The 24,990-nt window shown below is 40.0% G+C and overlaps 1 protein-coding gene across 2 annotated transcripts; it reads right to left on the bottom strand.

The window, feature by feature from the left end:
• Positions 1–2,926: 2,926 nt before the first annotated feature.
• Positions 2,927–24,416, bottom strand: AFG2B (AFG2 AAA ATPase homolog B). 2 transcript variants are annotated; one of them, XM_007472497.3, is made up of 8 exons: positions 21,294–24,416; positions 19,702–19,887; positions 14,018–14,176; positions 12,660–12,869; positions 12,314–12,547; positions 10,784–10,918; positions 7,880–8,005; positions 2,927–6,213 (listed from the first exon to the last, which is right to left on the bottom strand). In XM_007472497.3, the coding sequence occupies exons 1-8, from the start codon at positions 22,386–22,388 to the stop codon at positions 6,049–6,051; spliced, it is 2,310 nt and encodes a 769-aa protein (XP_007472559.2). In that variant the 5' UTR covers positions 22,389–24,416; the 3' UTR covers positions 2,927–6,048. The 2 variants fall into 2 exon arrangements, 1 of the variants encoding a protein (XP_007472559.2); XR_008914908.1 differs by lacking the exon at positions 2,927–6,213 and having other exon boundaries at positions 10,784–10,914.
• Between the last annotated feature and the right edge of the window lie 574 nt (positions 24,417–24,990).

Raw genomic sequence — 24,990 nt, 5'->3', positions numbered from 1 at the left:
TGTGTGTGTGTGTGTGTGTGTGTATGTATCTGTATTGCAGAGATTTTGTGGATGAATACTGTCGGGTACACAATGGAAATGCAGTATGCCACTACTGCTTGCATATAAGTTTGCCAACATGAAACTGACCACACACTACTGGCTGATGGAATGAAAGGCGACCAACCACAGTGCTGTGTTCTGTATCCTGATTGTAGAATGGATCTGTTTGCTCTCCAGCTCTGTGCCCATACTTTCATCATATCTCTTTGTCTCCCTCACATCAGTGTCTAATTGCTGCCCGTAGTGTTGCTCTGTGGTTTTGTGTTTTTGTAAAAGTTTGAATTTATTTCAAGCTCTCTGCCACCCAACATTCTGCGCCTTCTAAGGCAAGCAACTGTTCAATGCAAGTTCATATTCACATAATTTGTTCCTGATTTAATTGCTTTTCTTTTCTTTTTTAATTATAAAATAGCTCCTCTTTTCCAATGCTTTTCTAAAACAATTCCAATTGTTTTATTATGTTTGTTTGATTTGGTTTGGTTTGGTTTTCTTTCTTCCAATTAATATATGCCCCAAATCTGAAAAAAAATGTAATATTTCACAATTGTGGACTGCTCACTCTGCAAAAGAGTAGTGTAGGAGATATCTTCTCCTATCTCTTCTTTGAGGTCATATTTGTTCTTTGTAATTTTGAAGCATTTACTTTTGATTATTTTTGTAGTTCTTTCTATTTGAGTTGTTGTCATTGGTATATGATTTTCTTGACTGCTTATTTCACTCTACATAGGTATATTTGCTTCTATGTTCATCATTTATTCTTTCTTTTCTTTTTAAAACTCCTTACCTTCCATCTTAGAATTAATATTGTATTTTGGTTCTAAGGCAGAAGAGTGGTAAGGGTGACTTGCTCAGGGTCACATAGCTAGGAAGAGCCTGAGGCCAGATTTGAACATAAGACTTCCCATCTCTGAGCCTGGCTCTCTATCCACTGAGCTACCCAGCTGCACCCTCATTATTTCTTATAGCACAAGAACATTCCATTACATTCATATACCAATTTGTTTAGCCACTCCCAATTGACTGGCTTTGTATATAATTCTTTGCTACAATAAAAAAAATGCCACTGTAAATATTTCAGTGTATAAGACTTTCTTCTTATCAATGACCTCTTTGGGCCATATGCCTAGTTGTGGTTTGAAAGTTATGGATACATCAATCCTTTTATTTGCATAATTCATCATGGTCAATATTAGACATATTAGAATGCTAGGTGGAGATGGGGACTTAGAGAAAATACTTTTTTTTTTCTTTTTTGCAAATGAGAAGACTGAGATTCAGTGACTTGACCAAGATCATACAGCTTCTGGCAGAACTGGAACTATAAGTAAAGACTCTAAGTTTTTATTCTAGTTTCCTTTTCTTTAGTCAAGGGAAGCAAGGTGGCACAGTATCAAATGCCATGCCTGCAGTCAGGAAGACTTACCTTCCTCAGTTCAAATCTGGCCTCAGACACTTACTAGCTTTATGGGCAAGTCACCTAACCCTGTTTGCCCCAGTTCCTCCTGTATAAAATGACCTGGAGAATGAAATGGCAAACCACTCCACTGCCTTTGCCAAGAAAACCCCAAATAGGGTCAAGAAGAGTCAGACATGACTGAAAAACGACTGAACAAAATTTCTTTAGGCAATCTATCCAAGAGGTACAGGAGAGCAGATATTTGAGAAGCTATTACTTCTAAAGGAATTAGATAACTCTACTTGACATCTCTTGGATATATTGTCATATGCACTTGGTTTATTAGTTGTTTTTACTAAACTGCTTTTTAAAAATTCTTTGTTTCAAGAAGTGGCTCAATGGGTAGTGTGGGGTGGGGGAGATCATCAGAAATAAAGATGTAAAAACAAAAGACCTACAAACTTGTTTTTAAATGTAAAATATAGTTTAGAACCATCAAGTAAATATCTGAATTGAATGATAGTAATATCCAATTCATTTGCATCTCATCAATTTGGAATTCTTGCTAATTGGAGCTTGATAATTTGAAACATGATGAAAATTGTAGGGAGAGATATCTCTTACTTAACTGTAGTGACAAACAGTTATTAAGTAGTGTAAAATCATTGCAGCAACATTAATTTACATAAATATGCTAATGATAGATTATTCTACTCTACTAATTGAAGGAAATTCGAGTGCTGAACTTGAAAGTAGTAAGTTTGATTCATTTGCAAATATCCAATAATCCAGGTCTGATAGAACTTCTCCCTCTGAGTAAGTGAAATTTGTGTATTTTAGAAAATTGCCTGTTAATGTCAAAAGCAATCTCAGGGTCATCTTTGGACTCTTCATTCTCACTTACCTTCCAAATCCAATTCACTGCCAAAGCTGGTCATTTCTACAGTCACATCTCCTCCCTACATGCTACCACTACCCTAAAATAGGCTCTCCTCATCTGTCAGCTTTTTCCTTTCCAATCTGTTGTTTCTCCTTCGTTTTCTTTTCTTTTTCTTAAACCATTACTAGAAATAGCTGGAATATCTATGGAATAGATCTTAAGAAGTGCCTTATTCCTTTTCTTGGTACACTAAAAATGCATTATGAGACTAGTGCTCTCTGACCTAATCCAACCAACCCATAAAACTTCATAAAGTATTATCCAATGATGAATAATTTAATAGCTACTTAATATGTTATTTAAGAAAATTTAAGAGTTAATCTTACAGGGGGCAGCTGGGTGATTCAGTGGATTGAGAGCCAGGCCTACAGATGAGAGGTCCTGGGTTCAACTCTGGATTCAGACACTTCTTAGCTGTGTGATCCTGGGCAAGTCACCAAACCCCCATTGTCTAGTCCTTACCATTCTCCTGCCTTGGAACCAATACACAGTATTGCTTCTAAGAAGGAAAGTAAGGTTAAAAAAAATGAGTTAACATTACAATAATCTTCATGATGATTACCTTTTTTATTTTGAACTGTTTGGGTCTTTTGGCTATTCACATACATCCTGCTTTAAGTGAATTCTAAGTTTACAGTAATTTAGTAGATGACAATTCACATTCCCAAAGCATAGGTGGGAGAGGGCACTGAAAGTCAATATAATGTGAAACTAAATTGATAGATAAGGTGAATGCTGGATTTTAGAGAAGTATTTAACAAAGTCTTTTGTTGTATTCCTGTGGGTGAGACAGAGAGATGTGGCTAGGTCAACAGTATAAATATGGAACTGGCTGAATAACCAGAACCAAAACCAAGTAGTTTGAAATTAACCTGGAGGAAGGTCTCCAGTGGGCAGCCACATGACCCTTCTCTTTGACCATGTTTTATTCATTTTAATAAATGAGTTGAAAGCAGAAATGGGATCTGATGGAACATTTATCAAGTTTGAAGATAGCATGAATTAAATGTGATTGCTAAGATTGAATGACAAGATTTGAATCCAAGATTTTAACAAGAATATAGGGCTGAATTTAATTAGATGAAATGCACTGGGAATAATTATAAATTCCTAATTATAAAACTCAATGAATCAATAGTATAGCTACTATTTTAAAAACTTGAGTTCATACTGTAGTAATAAAAGCATAGGTAATGTTTTGCCCAATATTTATGATGTTCAGCCCAATCTCCCCAAACCAGATCAATGTTGGTTGGCAACCTGTCAATCTCAATGTGAGGCAGACAATACGATTAAGAAAAAGGCTTATATGTTTGGCAACAGGTCTATTGCTTCATGTCTAGTGAATAATGTCTTTCAAGGAAAGTGTGATATCTCTAATTCTAACATTTCATCTAGAAAGTTCCTTTCAACCGTTTTGCATGATTTCACACATACAACTGGTATCATATTGCTTGTTTTCTTAATGGGCAGGGTAGGGGCTGGAAGGAGAGAATTTGGACTTCAAAAAGGAAAAAAGAAAAAACTTAATTTTAAAAGTTCCTTTCCAACATCCTCTTCCAAATCCTGTTTTTAGAACAGCAATCTTTAATTTTTTTAATCATATTTCATTAGCAAGACAAAATTTTGAGCATGAACTTCCAAATATTTGTGTATCTATAAATTTTCTTTCCAGCTGTTCATCTTAAGACTTATCTTCACAAATGTCTCACTGGCATTTATTCCTTCTGATTATTTTTTTAAATTTCCTCATTCCCTGCCCCTGCTGACTCACCACTTTAGGCATTCATGGATTACCTGATGTAGCACCAAATTACCATTTACTTCTCCTAAATGGAAGGGAAGGATGAACAAGGGGAAACCTTTAGGGACCCCTATGGTTATGACCTATTTCCATCAATAGGAGTTTACTCTTCTCCAGCAGGCACAGGTGGGGTATTGACCAATTTACCCCACTCAGTATTTCTACAGAAATTCCAACTGGCATCCCCTTTTTCCTAACCTGGTGGCAGAAGGGAATAGCTGGGCTTTGCTCCTTCTACAAGTTGCCACTGCCTCTTAAAGAGTGGGCTTACTCCAGCTAGTTAGCTGTCAGAAGATGGCCAAGTTAACCAAGGCCAACAGAAACTAGTCGTGCAGCCTTTCGATGTTACTAGTGGTTAGCTGTCCTTTGCCACAAGTTGAGTTACAAATAAGGCCACCCCAACCTCCAAAAAGGAGCCAGGGATTTGATTGCAGTGATCATAATCTTAACCTGGGTGGTACCATGAATAAAGGGCCTTGTGTTTTTTTCTCTGCTCAAATAAACTGAGGCAGGAATTGAAATAGGCGAAAGAGTAAAACACTACATTGCTGCCAAAGTGAAGAGTATCAATTTATGATATTCTAGAGATATAATTATAGGTCCTGTTCACTAAGAAAATTGTGCATACTTTTGAGGTCAGAGTTGAATCCAAAATTGGAAAGCTGAGCACAAGTGAGGCTTCCAAAGGATAGGAGTGGCTCATCTTAGGTCACAGATCACTGGGGTTGGCTATTGCAGGAGGCATACGATGGTCATGTGGCAATCTATGTGTGTGAGAACAGCCAGGGGCCTCCATTGAGCAAAACTCTGCAAAGCCCAAAAGACGCCCCAGCAGCAAAGGTCTGGGGTAGCCATACTACCACCTAGACAGACACGTAGCTCACCCCCTCACCAGAGGCTTCAACCCCTCCTCCCCTTTACTGGATTGTATTCTGTACATTCCTAACAAGACCCACTGATGTACATTCTCTGGGAATCTGGGTCAGATGGTTACACATTGACATAGATTTAACAGCCTATAGAAAACTGTCTAGATTTGATGATGTAACCCAAATCCATTGCACTAAACTTGTAAATCATTACCCTCTGTTGTGTGAAACGCTTACCTAATCCCTCAACCTGTTCAAGTCTCTATAAATTAGAAGCTGTGATGAATAAACTTTGCTGTGATGTGCTACCAGCGTGTCTCTGGCCCTCCTGATCCCCTATTTTCTCATCTCCCCAAGCCCGTTCTGGATCCCTTCAATTATTTGATAGAGCTGCTCTATCATGTGTGTATTCATGTAGACCTACCTTGTGGACTAGGCTGCAACCAAATGTTTCTAAATGGAATATATTATTGTGATTGATAGAAATTACTGAAAAGAATGCTGAATTCAGGGGGAGGGGAAGAACAAGAACCATGGAACCATGGATGCTGAATTCATAGTAGCTTGTCAATCAGTAGCCACCATTAGCATATGTATCCAGTGAGGGCTGGGAGGTGTGTAAGCATTCCCATCTTCACTGTAGAACCACAAGGGAGCTCGGGGCATCTAGTCCTGCCCCCTCAATTTTGGAGATGCAGATGATGAGGCCCATTGGTGATCTGCCTCCCTGGCACAGGCATTAAGTGGAAAAGGTTATCTGAACTCGGAGCCCATGACTCAAGTTCACTGTTCTTTTCCATGCACCATGAGCTAATTGAACAGGCAGGTGGGGAGAAATAACCACTGAAGCAAGATTGTTTTACTAAGGGCCCTCTGTGCATGTAGCTGGCACTCCTGTACCCATGCATGACCTAGTTCTCTCCAAGCCCTCCATAAATGTAGGGGGGGAAAACAACCCATGTTTTATTTTATTAATGGATAAGACGATGAAAGTTATCTAAAGATTCTGTAAACTCGAGAATTCTTGCTTCTGAAATCCTTCCCAGAAAGTCAAATCTTCATGGCTTAAGGATGGTTTTACAGTCTTCAATGATTTCAGAAAGTGCTCCTGGCTCACTGTAGTTGCTTCTAGTCCATTTTCTTCTAGAGCCAGCAAAGCAGCCTATAAAAAGAAAACCCCAATAAAGTTCATGTTAACCTTTTGTAACCTAAGACAAGAAATAATCTGAATGCATCATTTTAGTCAACCCAATATGCATGAAACTCTTAAGGTCTGACTTATAAAGCTAGTTAGATTGAACACTCCTGCTAAACCTTCATTCCTTTTATACTAATTCAGACTTTCAAGTCAATTAAAAAAAATGACTGTTACATAAAGAATAGAAATTCCTGCCATCAGCACGTAAAGACTAACTGAAAAGAATATGCTCGTTAAGCTGCATTCCCTATGTTTATGTGATGCTTCTATGCTATGGTTTTTTTTGGGTGGGGGCGGCAGATATTGGGGAAGATTGTACTTATCATGTAGGTAGGCTTGAAAGAGATACAACTAATAAATGGAGGAGGAAGAAAGTGTGTGTGGAGAAGAGGGGAAAGGAAGGGAGGGAAAGAGAGACAGAGACACTAGGAGAAATGAAAACATTCATATTACCTATATAATAGGAACTGAAAGATAGAATCAGACAGGAGTGGTTATTCCATTGCAGACACACAGGGAAATATGTCTGCAGTGAACAGACAATAGGAACTGACAGTAAATTTGGTTAATCCCAATAAAAATGGAAGAAGAATAAAGGCAGACATTGGGAATAGATGGAAGCCCTTCACAAGTTAAGTTCACTGTGAACAGAGCTACAGCAAGCCAGGAAAATGCTTTGTCATGATGACTTAATTCTTTTTAATTCAATATTTAAAATTACAGTACTGCATCTTCCTAACATTCTGTGAGATGGTCTCTCCCCTACTTTATTAGGTTCAATTTAATATTTGTAGGCATTTTGTGGGAGTGGAAACACAGAATCACACAGTTCGATGGGGATATGATTGGGGATTTTGACTTTAAACAATCACTCTATTGCAAATATGAATAATACAGAAATGGGTTTTGAACAATGACACATGTATAACCCAATGGAATTGCTTATTAAGGGAGAGAAGAACATGAATTATGTGAACACGGAAAACATTGTTAATTAATTAAAAAAAAAACAAGAAAAAATATTTGTAGGCATTTAAACTGTCATTAAAACAGTTATTAACTTTCCCATTCCAAGAAATTAAATCATTTTAAATTCTTTTCAGTGTCATAATGTAGGCAAATTCAATGCCAGAACTGAGTTTAAACCAACTTACTATTTATCTGTTTTCTATTACTCCACTTAGCTAGTAGCGGGCAACTGAAGAGAATAATCCTGGGGATGAAGCTTGAGCAAGCAGTTTTTCCTATAGGTGACCTGTGCTGTTCCACCTTGCCCTCCCCTCTAAATCCTTAAAAGAATGGATGCCATAGCCAAGGTTTGGGTGGGGCTACAGTTCTACCTCAATGCAGCTCCCTCCTGCTCAGGGAAAATTGTCTTGAGCAAGAAGAGGCCATCATATGAGCTTGAGGAAGATGGCAGCTCTTTTTCTGGAAGCTTCAAGGAAAGAAGGCATGGGACCAACTATCAAATTGCTCTTGGTATTTAGTCAGGTGGATTGTGGTATTATGTACGCCTTCCCATGGCATAAAATAACAGGCTAGCAAATCTGTTAGAAGCTTTCTCGACTAAACTTTTGGCCCAACTCATTATACACATTCTGAATAGCAGAATTACTTAAATAAAACTCACTTCCTTGCAGAGATTTCCGAGGTCAGCTCCAGAGAAAAAACAGGTTTGTGCTGCTAAATTTTCTAAAGATACATCAGGTCCTAGAGGTGTATTTTTAGTGCAGATTTTCAAAATACAAAGTCTGTCCTGGGATACAGGTAAAAAATACAAATTAACTTCCCCAAAGAACATATGGAACCACTTGTTTGCAGTTTCGACTATGGCCACAGAAAGTGCGATTATTGTTGACAACAATAACTGTAATAGGTAAACAACACTTATGTAAGCACTTTAAGATTTTCAAAGGGCTTCACATATAGGTATTTTATTTGATTCTCAAATTATCTCCATTTTACAAATGAGGTAACTGGGGTTAACACACAGTTGATAATAGTGAGGGTGGCCTTAAACCCAGATTTTTTTCAACTTTAGTTTAGTAACTTTATTCGTACTATCATGATGCCTTAATAGACAATTCATTTATATAAAATTAATTCCCATGTCAATACTTTATATTACTTACATATAACTTATATGTAAGAAAAATGCATGTATAAAACTAAGAGAGTTCTGAAATATATTTAACTTTCAAAACCTCATTTTTAATTAAATTTAAGAAATACCTCCTCCCTGTTTTGTGCAAAGGAGGTACTTAATGTTTGCTGGCTGCTTGATTTTGCCCTTAAATTTTATTTTGCTTTTAAATCTTTCTTTCATTAAGGAAGATTTGATCTAAGAAAAAGAAACCCTGCTAGAAAAAAGATCCTCCCAGGCGAAGATAAATTAATCTTTCCAAAGACATATGCGATGAAATTAATCTAATAAAAATTAAATGTAATTTTGCATTCTTTTTTAAAATTGAAACCCTTACCTTCCATCTTAGAATCAATATTATGTATTGGTTCTAAGGCAGAAAAGCAGTAAGGGCTAAGCAATGGGGACTAAGTGACTTGCCCAGGGTGATACAGCTAGGAAATGAGGCCCCTTTTCATTGTTTAAAAAACTGAAGCCTTGTTTTTCATAATCATATTACCCAAAAACATACCCCAAACTTTACTCCCTTGTTATACAAAGAAAAGAAGTTAAGCAAAACCCAATTGTTGATGCAACTACATCTGTCAGCCTAACAACCATTCTAAATAAACGGTTCCTTTCCCACCCGACTTCTGTAGAAACGAGTTTCATTTGTTGTTCAGGATCAAGATCGGTGTGCATAATTAGCCACAAATGAGATAACAAACCACTTTGCGAACTTTAAAATTCTACAAATATGTTTTTCTGACTTCCTCACATTTTTCATTTCTCCCCCCCCCCCCCTTTAAACCCTTACCTTCTGTCTTAGAATCAATATCAAGTATTGGTTCCAAGGGAGATGAGCAGTAAGGGCTAGGCAATGGGGGTTAAGTGACTTGCCCAGAGTCACATGGCTAGGAAGTGTCGGAGGTCATATTTGAACCCAGGACCTCCCGTCTCTGGGCCTGGCTCTCCATCCACTGAGCCTCCCCCCCCCCCCATTTCTCATTTCTTAAAACACAATAGTATTGCATCATATTCATATTACCATTTGTTCAGAACATTTTCTAAAAAAAGGGTATTTTTCCCTTTCTCCTACCACAAAAGGCATTGCTGTGGATATTTTGTCATACATATGAAAACATTTGTCAAGCCTGTTTTAGTGTTTTAAAAAACAAAACAAAACAAAAAACCCTTACCTTCTGTTTTGGAAACAATACTGTGTATTGATTCCAAGGCAGAAGAGTAGGGTAAGGATTAGGCAAATGGGGTTAAGTGATTTGCCCAGGTTCATACAGCTAGGAAATAGTTGAGGCCAATTTGAACCCAGGACTTCCTGCCTCTGGGCCTGGCACTCCATCTACTGAGCTTAGACCTAGCTGACCCTGATTTTTCAAATAATTTTCCACAATGGCTAGAACAATTCACAGCTCCACCAACAGGACATCAGAGTTCCTGTCTTATGGCCTCTCCAATTGTGACAATTTCAGCCTCTTCATTTTTGCCCATTTGCCGTATGTGAAGTTAGTTACTTATTGAAGTCTGTCCCACTGACCTACTCTGCTCTTGTACTTTTTAACTAGATTTAATGATTCAAAAATACTTGGTTGGAAACTTGAAAATGCAACAGCCTCCTCAATTCTATTTTTTTCTGTACTATCTATCAAAATTCTAGATCTCTGGTTTCTTCACATGAATTTTATATTGAATTATTTTGTATTTATTCTGTAAATACTTTCATTTGCACTTATATATGGACCCCTAAGAGTATAATATCTGTGTAAGTAGGGAACTTCACTGTATTTGTGACCCTTGCACCTCATATGGTTCCTGACATATAGGAGTTAATGATAATAATGATTGCTTGATTTTGTTCTGAAATTTTACTTTGGTTTTTAATCCTTCTATCATTAAGGAAGGAAGCTCTATTTTAGGAAAAAGAAATTTCTTACTTTTTTCAGCACTTATTTTCAGAAAAAGTAAAGCCCTATATCACCAGGGAATAATTCTAGAGCAAAAGATTAACTAGTTTGTGAAATGGGGCAAATCACTGCAACTCTTTAGACTCTAATTTCCTCATCTATAAAATGAGGAAATGGTTGATTCCATATTATTCCTAAGAACCTGTTACCACAACAGTCCTTGATTCTACAGTTCTCCCATTCTAGCTGGAAATACTGTAATACTGAGTCAATGGGTGCTGCAAGACTGGAAAGAGATGATCTCCCTCCATTTCTGACAAGAAAAATAATGACAGAACCAACGGATGCAGAACAAATCTGTGGCCTGAGACAAGGTTAGATGAAAGAATATAAAACCAGTACAGTAAGACCCTGTACACATTTTCAGAGGTAAAAACGTTTGGAATCCAATTTGTTATATGCACATACAGCAAACACAGGTGTAAACTACCTTCTGATCTGGAGGTGGAATATAAATAAGCTTGTCTAGTCTTCCAGGACGTAATAAGGCATCATCTAATACATCGGGTCTGTTTGTTGCAGCAATTATCATGACATTTTGATTAAAAATCTCTTGGAACTCTAGCTGAAAGAAAACACATACAGATGAAAAAAAAACCACCAAATTTACACACACACATAAAGTGGACTAAATTAGGAAAAAAGGATTCTGGAAGAGCTAGGTAAACAGGAAGAAAAAAATTATACTTGGAAACAATCATGTAAAGATTTCAGCCAAAGATTTTTAAAACTCCTCTAAACACTGGAATAAATGTCAATACAATTAGATCACAGATACATCTGATTTTAGAGATGAGAAAGAGCTTACTTCTATGAACAAAGAGAGTATGGTGGTGCAAGCAAGAGCACTGAACATGATGCTCGAGGTCTGGATGTGAATCCCATTCTGCTCTGACATCTTAGTTGTGGGAATTCAGAGAACTTCTCTGCACTTCAGTCTCTGACCTACAAATTATGATACTATTTCCTGTTCTACCTACATCCAAGATTACTCTAAGAACCAAAGGAAAAGATAGAGAATGTTACTGATTATGAGTAGAATGGAATTATCAATCAATAAACATTTCTTAAGCACATACTATGGGCCAAGCGCTGTGCTAAGAATTGGAATAAAATACAAAAAGAAACAAGGTTTAACGTGTATCCTGTAGAAGATAGATATGAATAGAAGGAAAACACATGATGGCTGTTGTCTAATAGTTGCAGGATTGCCTTGTGAAAGAAAACCAACTGTCTCTACTGCCCCAAACGGCAGAAACTAGGTTTCCTCGTGGGTGGGTTTTCCCTTTACTGAGCAGACCCAATGGAGCTGGCCCTTCTGAGAAGTAGTGAGTTCCCAGGCACAGGGCGCAGGCCTTTATGCAGAAGTCAGATGAACATCCATGAAGGATTTTTTAGAAGGAATTTATATACTGGAAAAGTTATGCTAAATGACCATGCTAAAGTCTCTTCAAACGCTAGGATCCTGTAAGTAATTTGGGGGTAGCTCGATAGCAGAGTACCCAGCTTGGAGACAGGAGGTCTTCAGTTCAAATCTGGCCTCAGACACTTCTTAGCTATGTGGCCCTGGCCAAGTCACTTAACCCAATTGTCCAGCCAATATTGATCTCTGCCTTAGAATCAATACTTAGAACTGATGATTTGCCTGAGAAAGCTGAGCCTGGTCCTTCAGACTGTACAGTCAGATCTCTCATCTCCTAATGGCTACCTATGTTTATGTAACACTTTCGGATTTTAAGTCATAGCCTAATTAGATTGAACCAAGATAATGTGTGCTACATACAATAGGTCCCTGCCAGTCTAGCAGGATTACAGTCCATTATCACATTTTATAAAGAAGTTGATATGACCGAACTGGACAGTAAGTACTTCACTGTTTTTATATAAGGAATCCATCCTATGAAAGGCTCTGTTCAGTGTAGAAAATGCTGACAAATGTTTAGTACAGTTTCACACACACCTCTTCCTCCTCCTCATTTTCTCTCTTTTCTTTAGAGTTATCCTGTAACTTCAATTTATTTCCTCTTCTTTCTATGGTCTTGAGTCCAACACCATCCAATTCATTGAGAAGGACAGAAAGAACTCTCTCCTGAATACTATTTTCAGTGTTGCTGATGGATCGGGATCCCAAGATTGAATCAATTTCATCCAAAAATACAATCGCTGGAGTATTAGCTCTTGCTTGTTGAAAAACCTTTTGTAAAAGACAATAATGTTTATTAAAAATGTATTTTATAAATGTAAATGGTGATAAAGGGGGAAAATGAGGTAAAAGTTGTGAGGGAATAAGATCCTAGAAAACATACCTGAGCCAAAACTTTTTCTGAATCACCAACAAAAGGAGAGAAGAGATCAGCTGCACTTATGGATGCAAAGGAACAATGACAGCTTGTGGCTATGGCCCTCACTAGTGTGGTTTTAGCACATCCTGGGGGTCCATACAGGAGAATACCTTTAGGTGGATTCAGGCCCATCCTGGCAAATTCCCGAGGGAATTTCAAAGGCCATTCAACACTCTGAAAAGATACCCCACCCCACCCCCACCAGCAGTTTAGTATGAAACAATAAGATGCTTAATAATACCTTTTAAAACAAATCATATTTAAAAGCATTAGGGCCCCAATTTGTAGGGTATGAAAACATTTCAATGGTTTATGATTTCTCAGGGCCAAATTTAGGGTCGTTTATCTAAATAAGGGAAGATAACATGGTATAGTGGGAAGAACACTGGTTCTGGAATAAGTTGGAGTCAATAAACCACAGTACTTACTACGTGCCAAGCACCGTGTTAAGTGCTGGGGATATAAAGAAAGGTAAAAAACTCAGTGCTCACTCTCAAGGAGATCCCCGTGGACTGGATGAGACACAGGCAAACAACAGGATACATACTTGAGACACAAAATGTAAATGTCAGAAGATCCCAGAGGAAAGGGGAGAAGAGAGCTGCAAAGGCCTCCTCCTCTTGCCCAAGGGGAGATGCGCTCTGAGGCTTAAAGAAGCCTCCAGGAATTCAAGGTGAGGAAAAAGCATTCCAGGACTATGGGACAGTCAGTGCAAACACAGAGCAAGATGTAGGAGTGAGGAGAGCAGGTCAATGGTGCAGGATTGCTGACAACAGATTACTGACTAGAAGAATGATGGCACCTCCATAAAAACAGGATGTGTGGAAAAAAGATCATGAACTCTGGGTCATACTGAGTCTGAGATGCCCATGGGACATCTAAATTCCAGTCATTACAAAAACAGCTGGTGAATTAGAGTGAGGCCCAGAAGAGAGTGAAGACTGGACATAGCAATTTGGGAATTGTTGGCAGAGATAGCAGTTGATCCCATGGGAGCTTGCATAGAGGAAAAAGGGCACCAGGGACAGAGCTGTGGAGAACACTCATGTTCTAGGTTCAAATCCCACCACTGATGATTAATTGCTACCCTGTGTGACTTTAAACAAGATCCTTAACCTCTCTGGGCCCTGGTTTCTTTATCTCCAAAAGAAGGAAGATGAACTACATGGTCCATAAGGTCCTTCTTAGCTATGACTCTATCTGTGTATTCCAGCTAGGTAAGGCATGATCTCCCTTTTAAAACACACAAATTTTTAGAAACTACCTAAATTTGTTCCTATTATTCTTTAATTACAACTAAAATAGCAATGGTAATGTTTTACCTGCTTTAATTTTACTTTTACATCTTCAAGGCCACCAATCTGTTCCCAGCTAACTGGCTTAATGTCTGTTAGTCCAACGAAACTTCGAAAGGAAGAAGGCTGAATTTTTTTAAAGGCTTCAAAGAAATCTGCTGCATCAATCACAGGTTTTTCAGAATTCTGTGGGAGAGAAAAATAGACACCGATAAGTCAAATGTTAGGATTAGAATAATAAATAATCTTTTGGGGAGTCCCTCCTGACACTTCCCTGAACTAGTAATGAGTATTTTTGTATTTCCATAATCATTCAAAGACTGTCCTCATATCTTGTCCCTAATCAATTTTTAAGAAAAACAAGAAAAATGTGCCACCCACAACAAATTTCTACCTCCCCCTTTTTTTCTACTTTAAAAAAAAAAAGCTATAGTTTTCAGTAAAGACTTTCTGGGATCTTAACTCCATATTTCCATTAGAAGATACTTTATATAAGAAGTCAGGTGAGCTTTACTTGTGCCACAAAAGACAAAGGACAAAATTATTAAGGTAACAAATAGCATGCAGCTGCATCTGAAGTAGGGAGGACACAAATACTTTTAGATTCTTGCCAAATTGCTCTCTCCCATGTCATCTTTTTCCCTTTTACCCCGACTTCAGCTGTTCCTGAGTCTGATCAGTAATGAACTGTTAAGTGCCATTAGGAAGGCATTTCTTTAAGCTCCCAATCCATTACCAACCTCATGAAGTGACACTGGGGTAGCTGTTCAATCCTCCTTTCCCTGGACCAAAAAGATGTTTAAGTTCCCAACCTGAAACTTTAAGGAAAGGAAATTCTACTTAAATATAAGGCAATTGCTTGTACCTGCTCTCTCCTCCTTATACAATTTTTAGGCCTTCATATGTGAAATCTCCATTGTTCCTCTTTTTTTATTCATAACAGATCATGACTCAAATGAGAATCAACATAATCCCTTTCCAGTTTTTGAGTGAAAATATCAGGGAATTAAAATATATGAATTACATAAGTAGACAGAATATTCTTCACAATTTAGGGCATATTACTACTTTCATTTTCTAAAAATTCAAATGAGTGAAAAACAAAGTTAAAAAAGCATAATTTCTTTTGGAGTTGCAGGGAACCTTCGAGATCAACTAGCCAATCCCTTTGTTTTTAGAGTCAGGAAGCTGAGGTCCAGAGGGGTCAAATCTCTTGCCCACACACACACAGCTAACTGGGTCTGAGCTGGAGCCAGCACCCAGGTCAGCTAACTCTGGGTCCGTCATTCTTTCAGCTATATTCCATTATGAAAGGTTTCTCAGAGAAGAAACAAACTCACCAACCCAGAATTCCCCATCTGAAAAAATACAACCACTGTTATTTTTTTCAGTGATGTTAAGATTCAAGTGTTACTTACTATGCATAGAATTGATTCTATAGTCAACCATGTTGGACACCCAGTAGCACTAGGGGTTTTTTTAATTTTAAATTTTATTTATTTTAAATTAAATTAAATTTATTTAATTCATTTTAAAACAAATGTCTGAAGGACTTAATAATGGGGATATTTCTTTCCAGAAAATAAAGATTCAGATACAAGAAAAGATGCTGGGCTGCACCACCAGGGGCTTCCTGAACCGTTTTTAAAAGGGGGTGGGGTGAGGGCAGGTGGCAGTTCTCTTTTACAGTTGTGATCTCTAAGTAGCTTGGATAAATCCCAGCATAATTTCCACTGGCCCTTACAGCAATAATAAGTGCTTTACAAATACAACTAAGTACTTGGGGGGATAAAAAGAGATGAAAGAGGAAAACACAAATGGATAGACTTTACTCAAGCTAAATGAAAAACCTTTGATTAAGGAAAATTCAAGTATTTGCCCAAATGGGGTGCCCACTCAGCCAAGTGATTAATACTTTATAAATCTTAAAGCCTATTGCAAATATAAACTATTATGATTACTGATCCACTCACAAATATACTACCAGGGTATGCAAAGAGTGTTCATAAGAAAATTACTCAAACCATTCTTGGAAACCAAGCTGAAACCACTATCATCACTCCAGGCTTCACCTTTCTTGGTGTGCCAGAAACTAGGCAGGGTTCTGTTTCCATCTTTAATGCCCTCCTCCTTATATCACTCAGGGTTTGGGGACATGAAAGCAGACTTTGTGTGGTGGTGAAGACATGTAATAGGGAAGGAAGTGTAATACTGAAAGTTAATATGCTAAATGTAAAATTTAGGAATTAGTTTGGAAATATAGTTAAAAAAAGATTATTGTTGTGGTCACTATTTATAAAATAATTAATCCTTAAGTCATGAGGATGACAGCTTTTAACAATTTAATTTTAATATAAATACAGTCTAAGAAAGAAATAAGAACTGAAGTAAATAAAAAAAATATTTCCCAGCCTACCACCCTAATCTTGCCAGCCCACAAGAGTGTCTTCTACTCTCACCCCCCCCCCCCCCCAGCCAAAGCTCTCCAGAAGAACCTGATCTCCTCTATAGTCTCATTTTTAATAGTCCTCTTTCTCCATGTCACTTCCTTTCCCTGTGCACTGGTCTATCACATCTCAGGAACCAATCAAAGTCTCTCTGATCCAGACTTGTAACCCTCAGTTCCGGGTCATGAGCCTAGGGCTCTTAAGGCTCTGTTTGGAGCGCTCCAGCCACACTAATGGGCTGGCTGGGACAGGCAAGAACTTCAAAACCCTGCGAGGAAAGGTTTCCCTTTGCACAGAAGGAAAGAGAAGAGCGAGAACTCTGCTAGCTCCTTCCTTGGTATGATAAGGCCAACTCTTCCTGATCACCTGTGACTGGACCTGCTGAACCCGCTCTGACCTGCCTTTAAAACATAGTCCAGAGGCAACTAGGTGGCACTATTAGATAGAAAGCTAAGCCTGGAGATGGGAAGTCCTGGGTTCAAATCTGGGCTCAGACACTTCCTTAGCTGTGTGACCCTAGAGAAGTCACTTAAAACCCCAGTTGCCTAGCCCTTATCACTCTTCTGTCTTAGAATTAAGACTTAGTATGAGTCTAAGACAGAAGGTAAAAGTTAAAAAAACAAACATACATAAACTAATCCACTAGAAAGCACTGGAAGCTTGCCCTGGTTCTTGTAAACCACTTGTTTTGAATGAGCCTAGAAGAAGCAAATTTCCCAAGGTTATAGTACTAACAACTGGGATGCCAGAGGCTATTATATTATTAACATTCATTTTGTATGAACTCATGTGCTTCTACCTTCTGGAAAGACCACTACAAAAACTGGGCCCTTCTGTATTTTCCTTAGCTCCACAACAGATAGCTGCTTTAGGAACTAACCAGTAAACAGCAGGCATAAATGGAATACGGACTCTCACTGGGTAGCAGCTGAAAAGTTCCACAAGCTTCTAATTCACTGATATTTCATTCCATGTTACTTTAAAATAACTCTTACCTTCCACCACAGAATCAATACTATGTATTGGTTTCAAGGCAGAAGAACTATAAGGGCTAGGCAATGGGCGTTAAGTGACTTGCCCAGGGTCACAGAGTTAGGAAAGGTCAGAGGCCAAATTTGAACCCAGGACATTCATTTCTAGGTCTGGCTCTCAATCCATTGAGCCACCTAGCTGCCCATTTCCTGCCATGTTTCTTCTAATAATGGCTAGCACTTATATAGTTATTTGCAAAGGACATGACAAATCGTATCTAATACTTCAAATAACTCTGGGAAATAGGTGTTATTATCATCTCCATTTTGTAGATGAAGAAACTGAGCCTGAATGAGTTTAAGTGACCTGCCCACAATTATAAATGTCTATCACAGGATTTGAATTTCAGTCTTTCTGGCTTCCAAGAAAAAAAGCTCTAACCACTAGGCCCCCTCATTGCCCTCCTAGTCTAGAAATTTTTTATTAAAGACAAAAGGCCACTAAGGCACTCAAAAACTTCTAGAAACAGAACACTACTTTTTCACCAATGGAGATAGTGAAAGGAGAGACTTGCAACATAGGTACAAAATGACTGAGAATGATTCACACTAGTTTATACACACTATGTTGTGATATAGGGGCTAAAACTCAGCAGGAATAAATGAATCCAAAGGCCTTTTTTGAGCATTATTTGCTAAGCATTGGGAAATTAAAAAGAAAAAGAAAAAAAAGCAAAGACAGTTCTTGCTCTTCAAACTGAGAAGGCACTTGGACAAGTTTGAGGAAGAGGGATGAGTTACAGAGGGATATTTTGGCATGAAGGGAATGCAAATATCAAGCCCAGGTTCTCATTCTCCTTTCTTAGACTGAGTTATAAAATGCCTCTTTCACCCTCTCTTTCCCCCACAATCATTCCTTTCAGAAGCTAGTAGGTCAAGTCTAAGGCCAGTTTCAATTAGTGATGTGACCATGTAGTAAATGGGTTTGAAGTTTAGGTCAGGTTTTCTATTTAAGCTCTAAAAAAACTCAAACTGGAAAATGTTTTATAAGAAATAAGAAATTAAAGAAACAACTGAAAATTTAAAAATATAAAACCTTGCTAGTTGTGAAGACTTTAGAAGAGTTAAAATTTTTTAAATTTTGACACAACCTTGAAGTTCTTTATTTTAATACTAGTTAATCAACAAACATTTATTTAAATACTGTGTGTAAGGCACTGTTCTGAACTACAAGGAAAGACAGAATCTTGGTCCCTGCTCTCAAGGAATTCAATCTTAAGGAAAAGACAACATGCAAATAACTATGCATGAACAAGATAGCTATAGAGTCAATGGGAGATAAACACTGTTTGAATGTTTAAAGCCAACTTAACAACAAAAAACCCCTTTGTCCTAGCATTCATTCTGTGGCAGAAGGGTGGTAAGGACTAGGCAGTTGGGGTAAAGTGACTTGCTCAAGGTCACACAGCTAGGAAGTGTTTGAGGCCAGATTTGAACCCAGGATCTCCCATCTCTAGGATGGCTCTCAATTCACTGAGCCACCCAAGCTCTCCCCTAACTTCAAGGTTACTTTAAATAAATTTAATTTCCCCCATCTGATTGGTCCCCAAATCCTACAGATTTTACCTTCATATCTCTTTTACACCTACCCTCTTCTCTCCTCTGACCCAGGGACCACTTTGGTCCATGCCCTCATCCCTCAGGCCTGGGCTATGGCAGGAGCTGGTCTCCCTGTCTCAAGTCTGTCTCCATTCAGGGGTCAAACTGAGCCTCCTAAAGTGCAGATCTGGCCCTGCTTCCTATTGCCTCCCAGATCAAACATAAAATCCTCTAGCATTTACACTCAGTCAAGCTTCCTCCTACACTTCTAGTTTTATTATGCTTTATACCCCACCCCCCAGTTCCTGTGATTCTGGGACAGTGGGTTGTTTTTTTGTTTGTCCTGTTCTGGCTGTTCTCACAGCTCCTGTGTCTCTGATTGGGTATTTTCACCAGCCTGGCCTACCCTGCCCCCTCCCCAATGCCTGGAATTCCTTTAAATCCCAGCTAAAATCTCACCATCTACTTTCCTGATTCCCCTTCATACTAGAGCCTTTCCTCTGTTTACCTCCAATTTATAATGAATATATATCCTGCTTAGAACCAGTTATTTGCATGTTTGTCTAGAGAAGGGACTGTTTTTGCCCCAGTTTTCAGCATAGTACCTAGCACACAGTAGACATTTAATAAATGCTTGTGGAATAACTGAAAAGTCTACAGTATAAAAGGATCCATTACTCAAAAGACTTCATACCTTACTGGTGTGGTGCATAGCCTGCATGGCGGCCTCTCTGCAGAGTGCTGTGAGATCAGCTCCAACGTAGCCAGTTGTCATTTCTGCCAGGTGAAGCAGATCCACATTACTGGAGACAGGCATCTTTGAGGTTAGTACTTGCAGAATATCCTTCCGTTGTCTAAGTGTGGGTGTCCCAATGATGATCTAAAGCAAGACAGACCCACAAGTTGAAGTCTACATCATTTTTTGAAGGTGCAGTCAATATTTTATCACCCATTACAAAGACTATAAAGGGACTGAGCAGCTTCAATCCTACCAGGAGACTTGGTTGAAAATTTTGTAAATCAAATTGTGAGATGCATTCTATGTAGTAGTAGAAACCTACTTGGGCTCTCAGTAAGAATAAAATAAGGCAAAAGTATGGGCCTAAAAATAAGGATTAAAATTTTTTTTAAAAATCTCTAATTGTCTGCTAAGAAGTTATGAAATGTGATCCAGTGGAAACAACAATTAACTTAAAATCAGAAAACCTGGTTTGGGTCCTGTTGCCACTCATTAACTGTCACACCTGGGAGGTCAGTTCTCTCACCATCTTTAAAATGCTAAAGTCAAGCTGTATCAATCAAGCCAGATATTTTTCTAAGATCTTACTGCTCTAACAAAAAAATTCAATTTGGTACTAACACTAAATACAGAAAAGGCTAAAGGCTCAATTTTGCTTAAAGTTCAGATAGCAAAGTTTCCCCCCTTAAAATAAATTTGTTGCAATTTTTGTTTTTCTATGGCTTTCATTTCCATACTTCACATTGGCCCAAGATGTCACCCCCTATAATAAAGAAATTGATAGCAACAGTTCTAAAAGTTTCCAATATGATGGCAAACCAAAAGTTGTATAAGGGAATAAGCCTGTACTTTGAGCCAATCGAGTTTTAGAAGTATCTCCCTTCTTTCATGTGATGAGATATAAGCCAAAATATCAGATGCCCACTGCATATACTTAAGAAAAAAAAAATCCTTATCTTCTAAGAATGTATACTATCAGTTCTAAGGCAGAAGAATAATAAGGGCTAGGTAATGAGGGTTAAGTGACTTGTCCAGAATCACACAGCTAGAAGTGAGGGCACATTTGAATATACAACCTCCCATCTCCAGGCCTGGCTCTCTATCCATTGGGCCACCTACCCATCCTCACAGCTTATACTCTTTAAAGACACTGTGGGAAGCACCTAATATGCAATAAACTACATTCACAGAAAAACATGGAAGTAGAAAATTACCAGACAATTTCCAAAGAACAGTGTTAAGTGCATCACTTTAGTTTTCAATAGTGTGATATTAATGGGGAATAAACAGCTGGGAAATGAATAAAACTATCTTTGTCTTCATAGGAGCCCATGTTGGGAAATGTATATCAAGACTTTAGAGAACCATTCAAGCTCTAAAAGGGAAATGAGCATTTGAAACGAACCCATGCGAGCACTGCCTAGTGAGCATACTCCTTCCCTCAGTGCAGATTGCCACCTTCTGAGAAATATAAGGTCTTAAGAGAGTTGCTCAGTGCACAGAGGTCGGGCGACCTCGAACCCAGGCCTGCTGCCTTCATGTCTCACCTCGCGGTCCAGGCGGCCCGGCCTGCGCAGTGCGGGGTCCAGCGCGTCAGGCCGGTTGGTGGCGGCCACTAGGAGTACCCGACGCTCACTGCCCACGCCGTCCAAGAGGGTGAGCACCTGGGCCACGGCTCTGCCCTCCGGGGCGCCGTGCCGGCCACCGCGCCGGGGACACAGAGCGTCCAGCTCATCGATGAAGAGGAGGGCGGGCCCTTTGCTGGCCAGCTCGCGGGCCCGCGCGAACACACGGCGCACGTTCTCCTCGGTTTCGCCCGGCCGTGCGCCCTGCAGCTCCGGCCCACTCACGGCCAGCAGCCGGGCGCGTGCTTCCCGGGCCACCGCACGCACTAGCTGCGTCTTGCCCACACCGGGCGGTCCGACGAGGAGGAGCCCACGGGGCACGGAGACGCCCAGCGCCGCTAGAGCGCCAGAGTGCAGGTTCGGGAGACACAGGAGTTCCCGCAGCTCGGCGGCAGCCTCAGCCAGTCCGCCCAGGGTCGCCTCCACGGGCAGCTCCGGGGCAGGGGGCGCCGGGGCTTCATCCAGCTCTACAAGGGTGTGCGGCGTGACTAATCCCACGGGCTCCGGGCTGGGGTCGCCCCCAAGCACGTGTACGGCGGCCACGGTCCCGGCGGCGCCTGGGGGAGCCGTCACCACCGAACGCACTGAGACCGGCCGGTTTCGCAGCAGCTCCTGTGCTTCCTCCAGCACTGAGAGCCGGCTCGAGGCTCCGCTCGGTGCCAGCGACTCCCGCAATACCGGCCATACGATGACGCGCCGCAGGCGTGAGCACGGCACGGCGCGGAGGCTGCTCAGGGGGACGCTTTGGCCGGGACCCCATGGTCCCGTGGCCGCGCCGGGGCTCGCGCACACTGGGTCCACCTGTATGAAGCCGTCGGACAGGTCGCGCCGAGGCCAGGCGGTGCAGACGCAGGAGCCACCGTCTGGCAGGGTGATGATCAGCGTGGCACCCAGGTGGACCCCCAGGGCACGGAGGGCGAAAGGGCCCAGGCGGCAGCGCTGCGTCCCCCGATCCCAGGAGTCTGAGGGGAGCAACTTCAAGAAATCTGCGTGGGGGAGCCCCGGGTCCGGAGACATTTCGGCAGATCTTGACGGAATTAGAGGGCGACGTGCATACCTCAGAACTCCCACAGCTGGCCAATCGCACCCAGCGCGATGACGTATTTCCCGCCCAGCCACACACACCCCCACCAGTCTCCCGAGAGAGGGCCGGGAAAAGATGCTGCGCAGGCGCCTAGCAAGTCTCGCAGACTCGGGAGACCGCTGAGCAAGCAGGGTCAGTGCGTTTCGATGGGCGAAATCGAGGAAGTCTCTGCTCTCCCATGATAGGGTACCAGTTACGTGTGGCTTCTGATTGGTTCCATCAAGTTAGGCTCCTCCCATGGCTGTGGGAGTTTCAGTCTGTAGGCTTAAAGCTGAAATCAGTGACTTTATGAGCCTCTAGATGGAGCACTTGAACTTTAGACCTGGAGTAAGGACGATCCGAGTTAGAATGCAGATTTGGATACTGATAGCGTTGTGACCCAGACAAATCATTTAATCTCTCTTTGACTTAGTTACATCCATAAAATTGGGATAATATTAACATTTACCTCCAGAATTGTTGTGAGGCTCAAGTGGGATTACTTAAATACCCCTTGCAAGCCTTAAAGTGCTATATAAATAAATGCCAACTGTGTTATTTAGTATTTGTTAATATTTAATGACATTTAACTATTGTGCTTGTTTCTGTTTCCTGCTAGAATTTCCATAGAATACCTCTAGTTCCACCTTTTTATTTCATAGATGAGGAAACTATGAGGACCAAAAGGTAGACTGATTAGCTCAAAGTCACTCCAAACAATTAGCAGAGACACATTTGAATCAGCTTCTATTCACTCCAGATCTCTGATGTTTCTTTGCTAGTTCCTAAACTGCTCTCATGCCCAGAGGAACCCATAAGTATAATCTCATTCAATTAATTTCTTTAGCTTTACGATCAGCATAGAACAAGGCCTTAAGAAAGGTCTATATCTCACCTTACTGCTGGTCAGGTCACATTTATATAGAGGTCAAAATTTTTTAAATTATATTTTCCTTTCCAGATTACATGTAGATACAACTTTTAATAATAATTTTTCTGATATGTAACTTTAGAGGACTATTACATCTATTACATTTCTTGAGCCCCACATCAACATTATGAATCAGTAATATCTCCATTTATAAAGACAGAGGTCAAAGGTTGACTTCCCCAGGTTCACACCTGTGAGATTTGACCCTGGAGCCTTCAAGATTCCAAGGCTAATGTTTTATCAATACCAGGTTACTCCTTAGCCTTGTGCAAGGAACTGGGGCTGGGTGCTCAGCAACTTAAACAAACAAACAAACAAAAAAACAGAAACACCTCAAGGAGTTTACATTCTGTTGACTCCCTCTATGCTTGGAGACCAGCACTTTCTCAGAAATTTAGTCTCCATAGGCTTCCTAGAGCATTGAGAAGCTAAGTGATTTGTCCAGAGGAATACTCTCAGTAGATATCAAATATAGGGCTTCTGGATTCTCTATCCATTACTAAATGCCAGGAGGTAATTTAAAGGAGGCATTAACCATGGAAGTAGGGTGGGACTTTGAAAGAAATCTGAGGGAGTGCATTACAGATATGGGGGCAGCTTATGAACATACTGGCATACCAGTGAGAGAAGTCATACTGAGGCCAGGGAACTGCCAAGAGGCCAGTTTGACCAGAACATAAGAGACCAGGAAGGGGAGAAGTTTGAAATAGGGCAATGATAGAAGGCTTGAACTATCAGGCTGGGGAGTCTGCATTGAATTCTAGAGGCAATAAGGATTTTAAGAGTGAGTCTTTAATGGAAACAGTGATAATGGTTAGAGCTGTGCCTTAGGAAGATCATTTTGGCTCCCTTTCATTGGAGGGAAAAGGTGTGACCTCCGGACCCATCTGCCTACAAGGGAGGGAGGTTCAATAAAGATTCAATACTGTCTGATATAGACTTAAGAAGATACTGCAGGCTTAACATTTTTTTCTCTTCATTCATTAGGCTTATATTTGGATGTCACTTTCCTACATACTAAATTAGGGACTATATAAAAATGCTTTTTACACAAAAACTACTGTTTGTCCATCTCTTTTCTTACTCTTCATGATCTGGTGGACTATACTGTCTATGTGGTTTTCTTGGCAAAGATATCGGAATGATTTGCCATTTCCTTCTCTAGAGAATGGAGGCAAATGAGTTATGTGATTTGCCCAGGGTTATATAGCTAGTAAATGGTTCAGTCTAGGTTTGAACTCAGGGCTTCCTGCCTTCAGGCCAAGAATTCTATTCACTGAGCCACCTAGCTTACACTTTGACTCTCTTTAAATACCTCTACCCCTAAACTAGAGAATTCCTTTTCTCTCTTCCAATGGTGACATTTCTTAAGCTTTCTAAGTGTTGCCCATCAAAAGGATTATAGTTAAATGAATGAATTTATGAAAACTTATGCCTTAATTTTTTCCCTACTTATTCCATCTCCCCACTTTTTATTATCATGTCCTTCCTTCACACCTCATTCATGAAACTAAAAGTCAGCCTACTGCAGGAGAGTTCTTAACCTTTTTGTGCCATGGACTCCTTTGAAAGTTAGATAAAATTTCAGAATATTTTGAAATAATTAAAGGAATGCTGTTTCACTT

This window comes from Monodelphis domestica, chromosome 1, assembly GCF_027887165.1.
Source record: "Monodelphis domestica isolate mMonDom1 chromosome 1, mMonDom1.pri, whole genome shotgun sequence".
Lineage (NCBI taxonomy): Eukaryota > Metazoa > Chordata > Mammalia > Didelphimorphia > Didelphidae > Monodelphis > Monodelphis domestica.
Note: the sequence above shows the minus strand (reverse complement) of the source record. Positions and strands in the feature narration are given on the sequence as shown.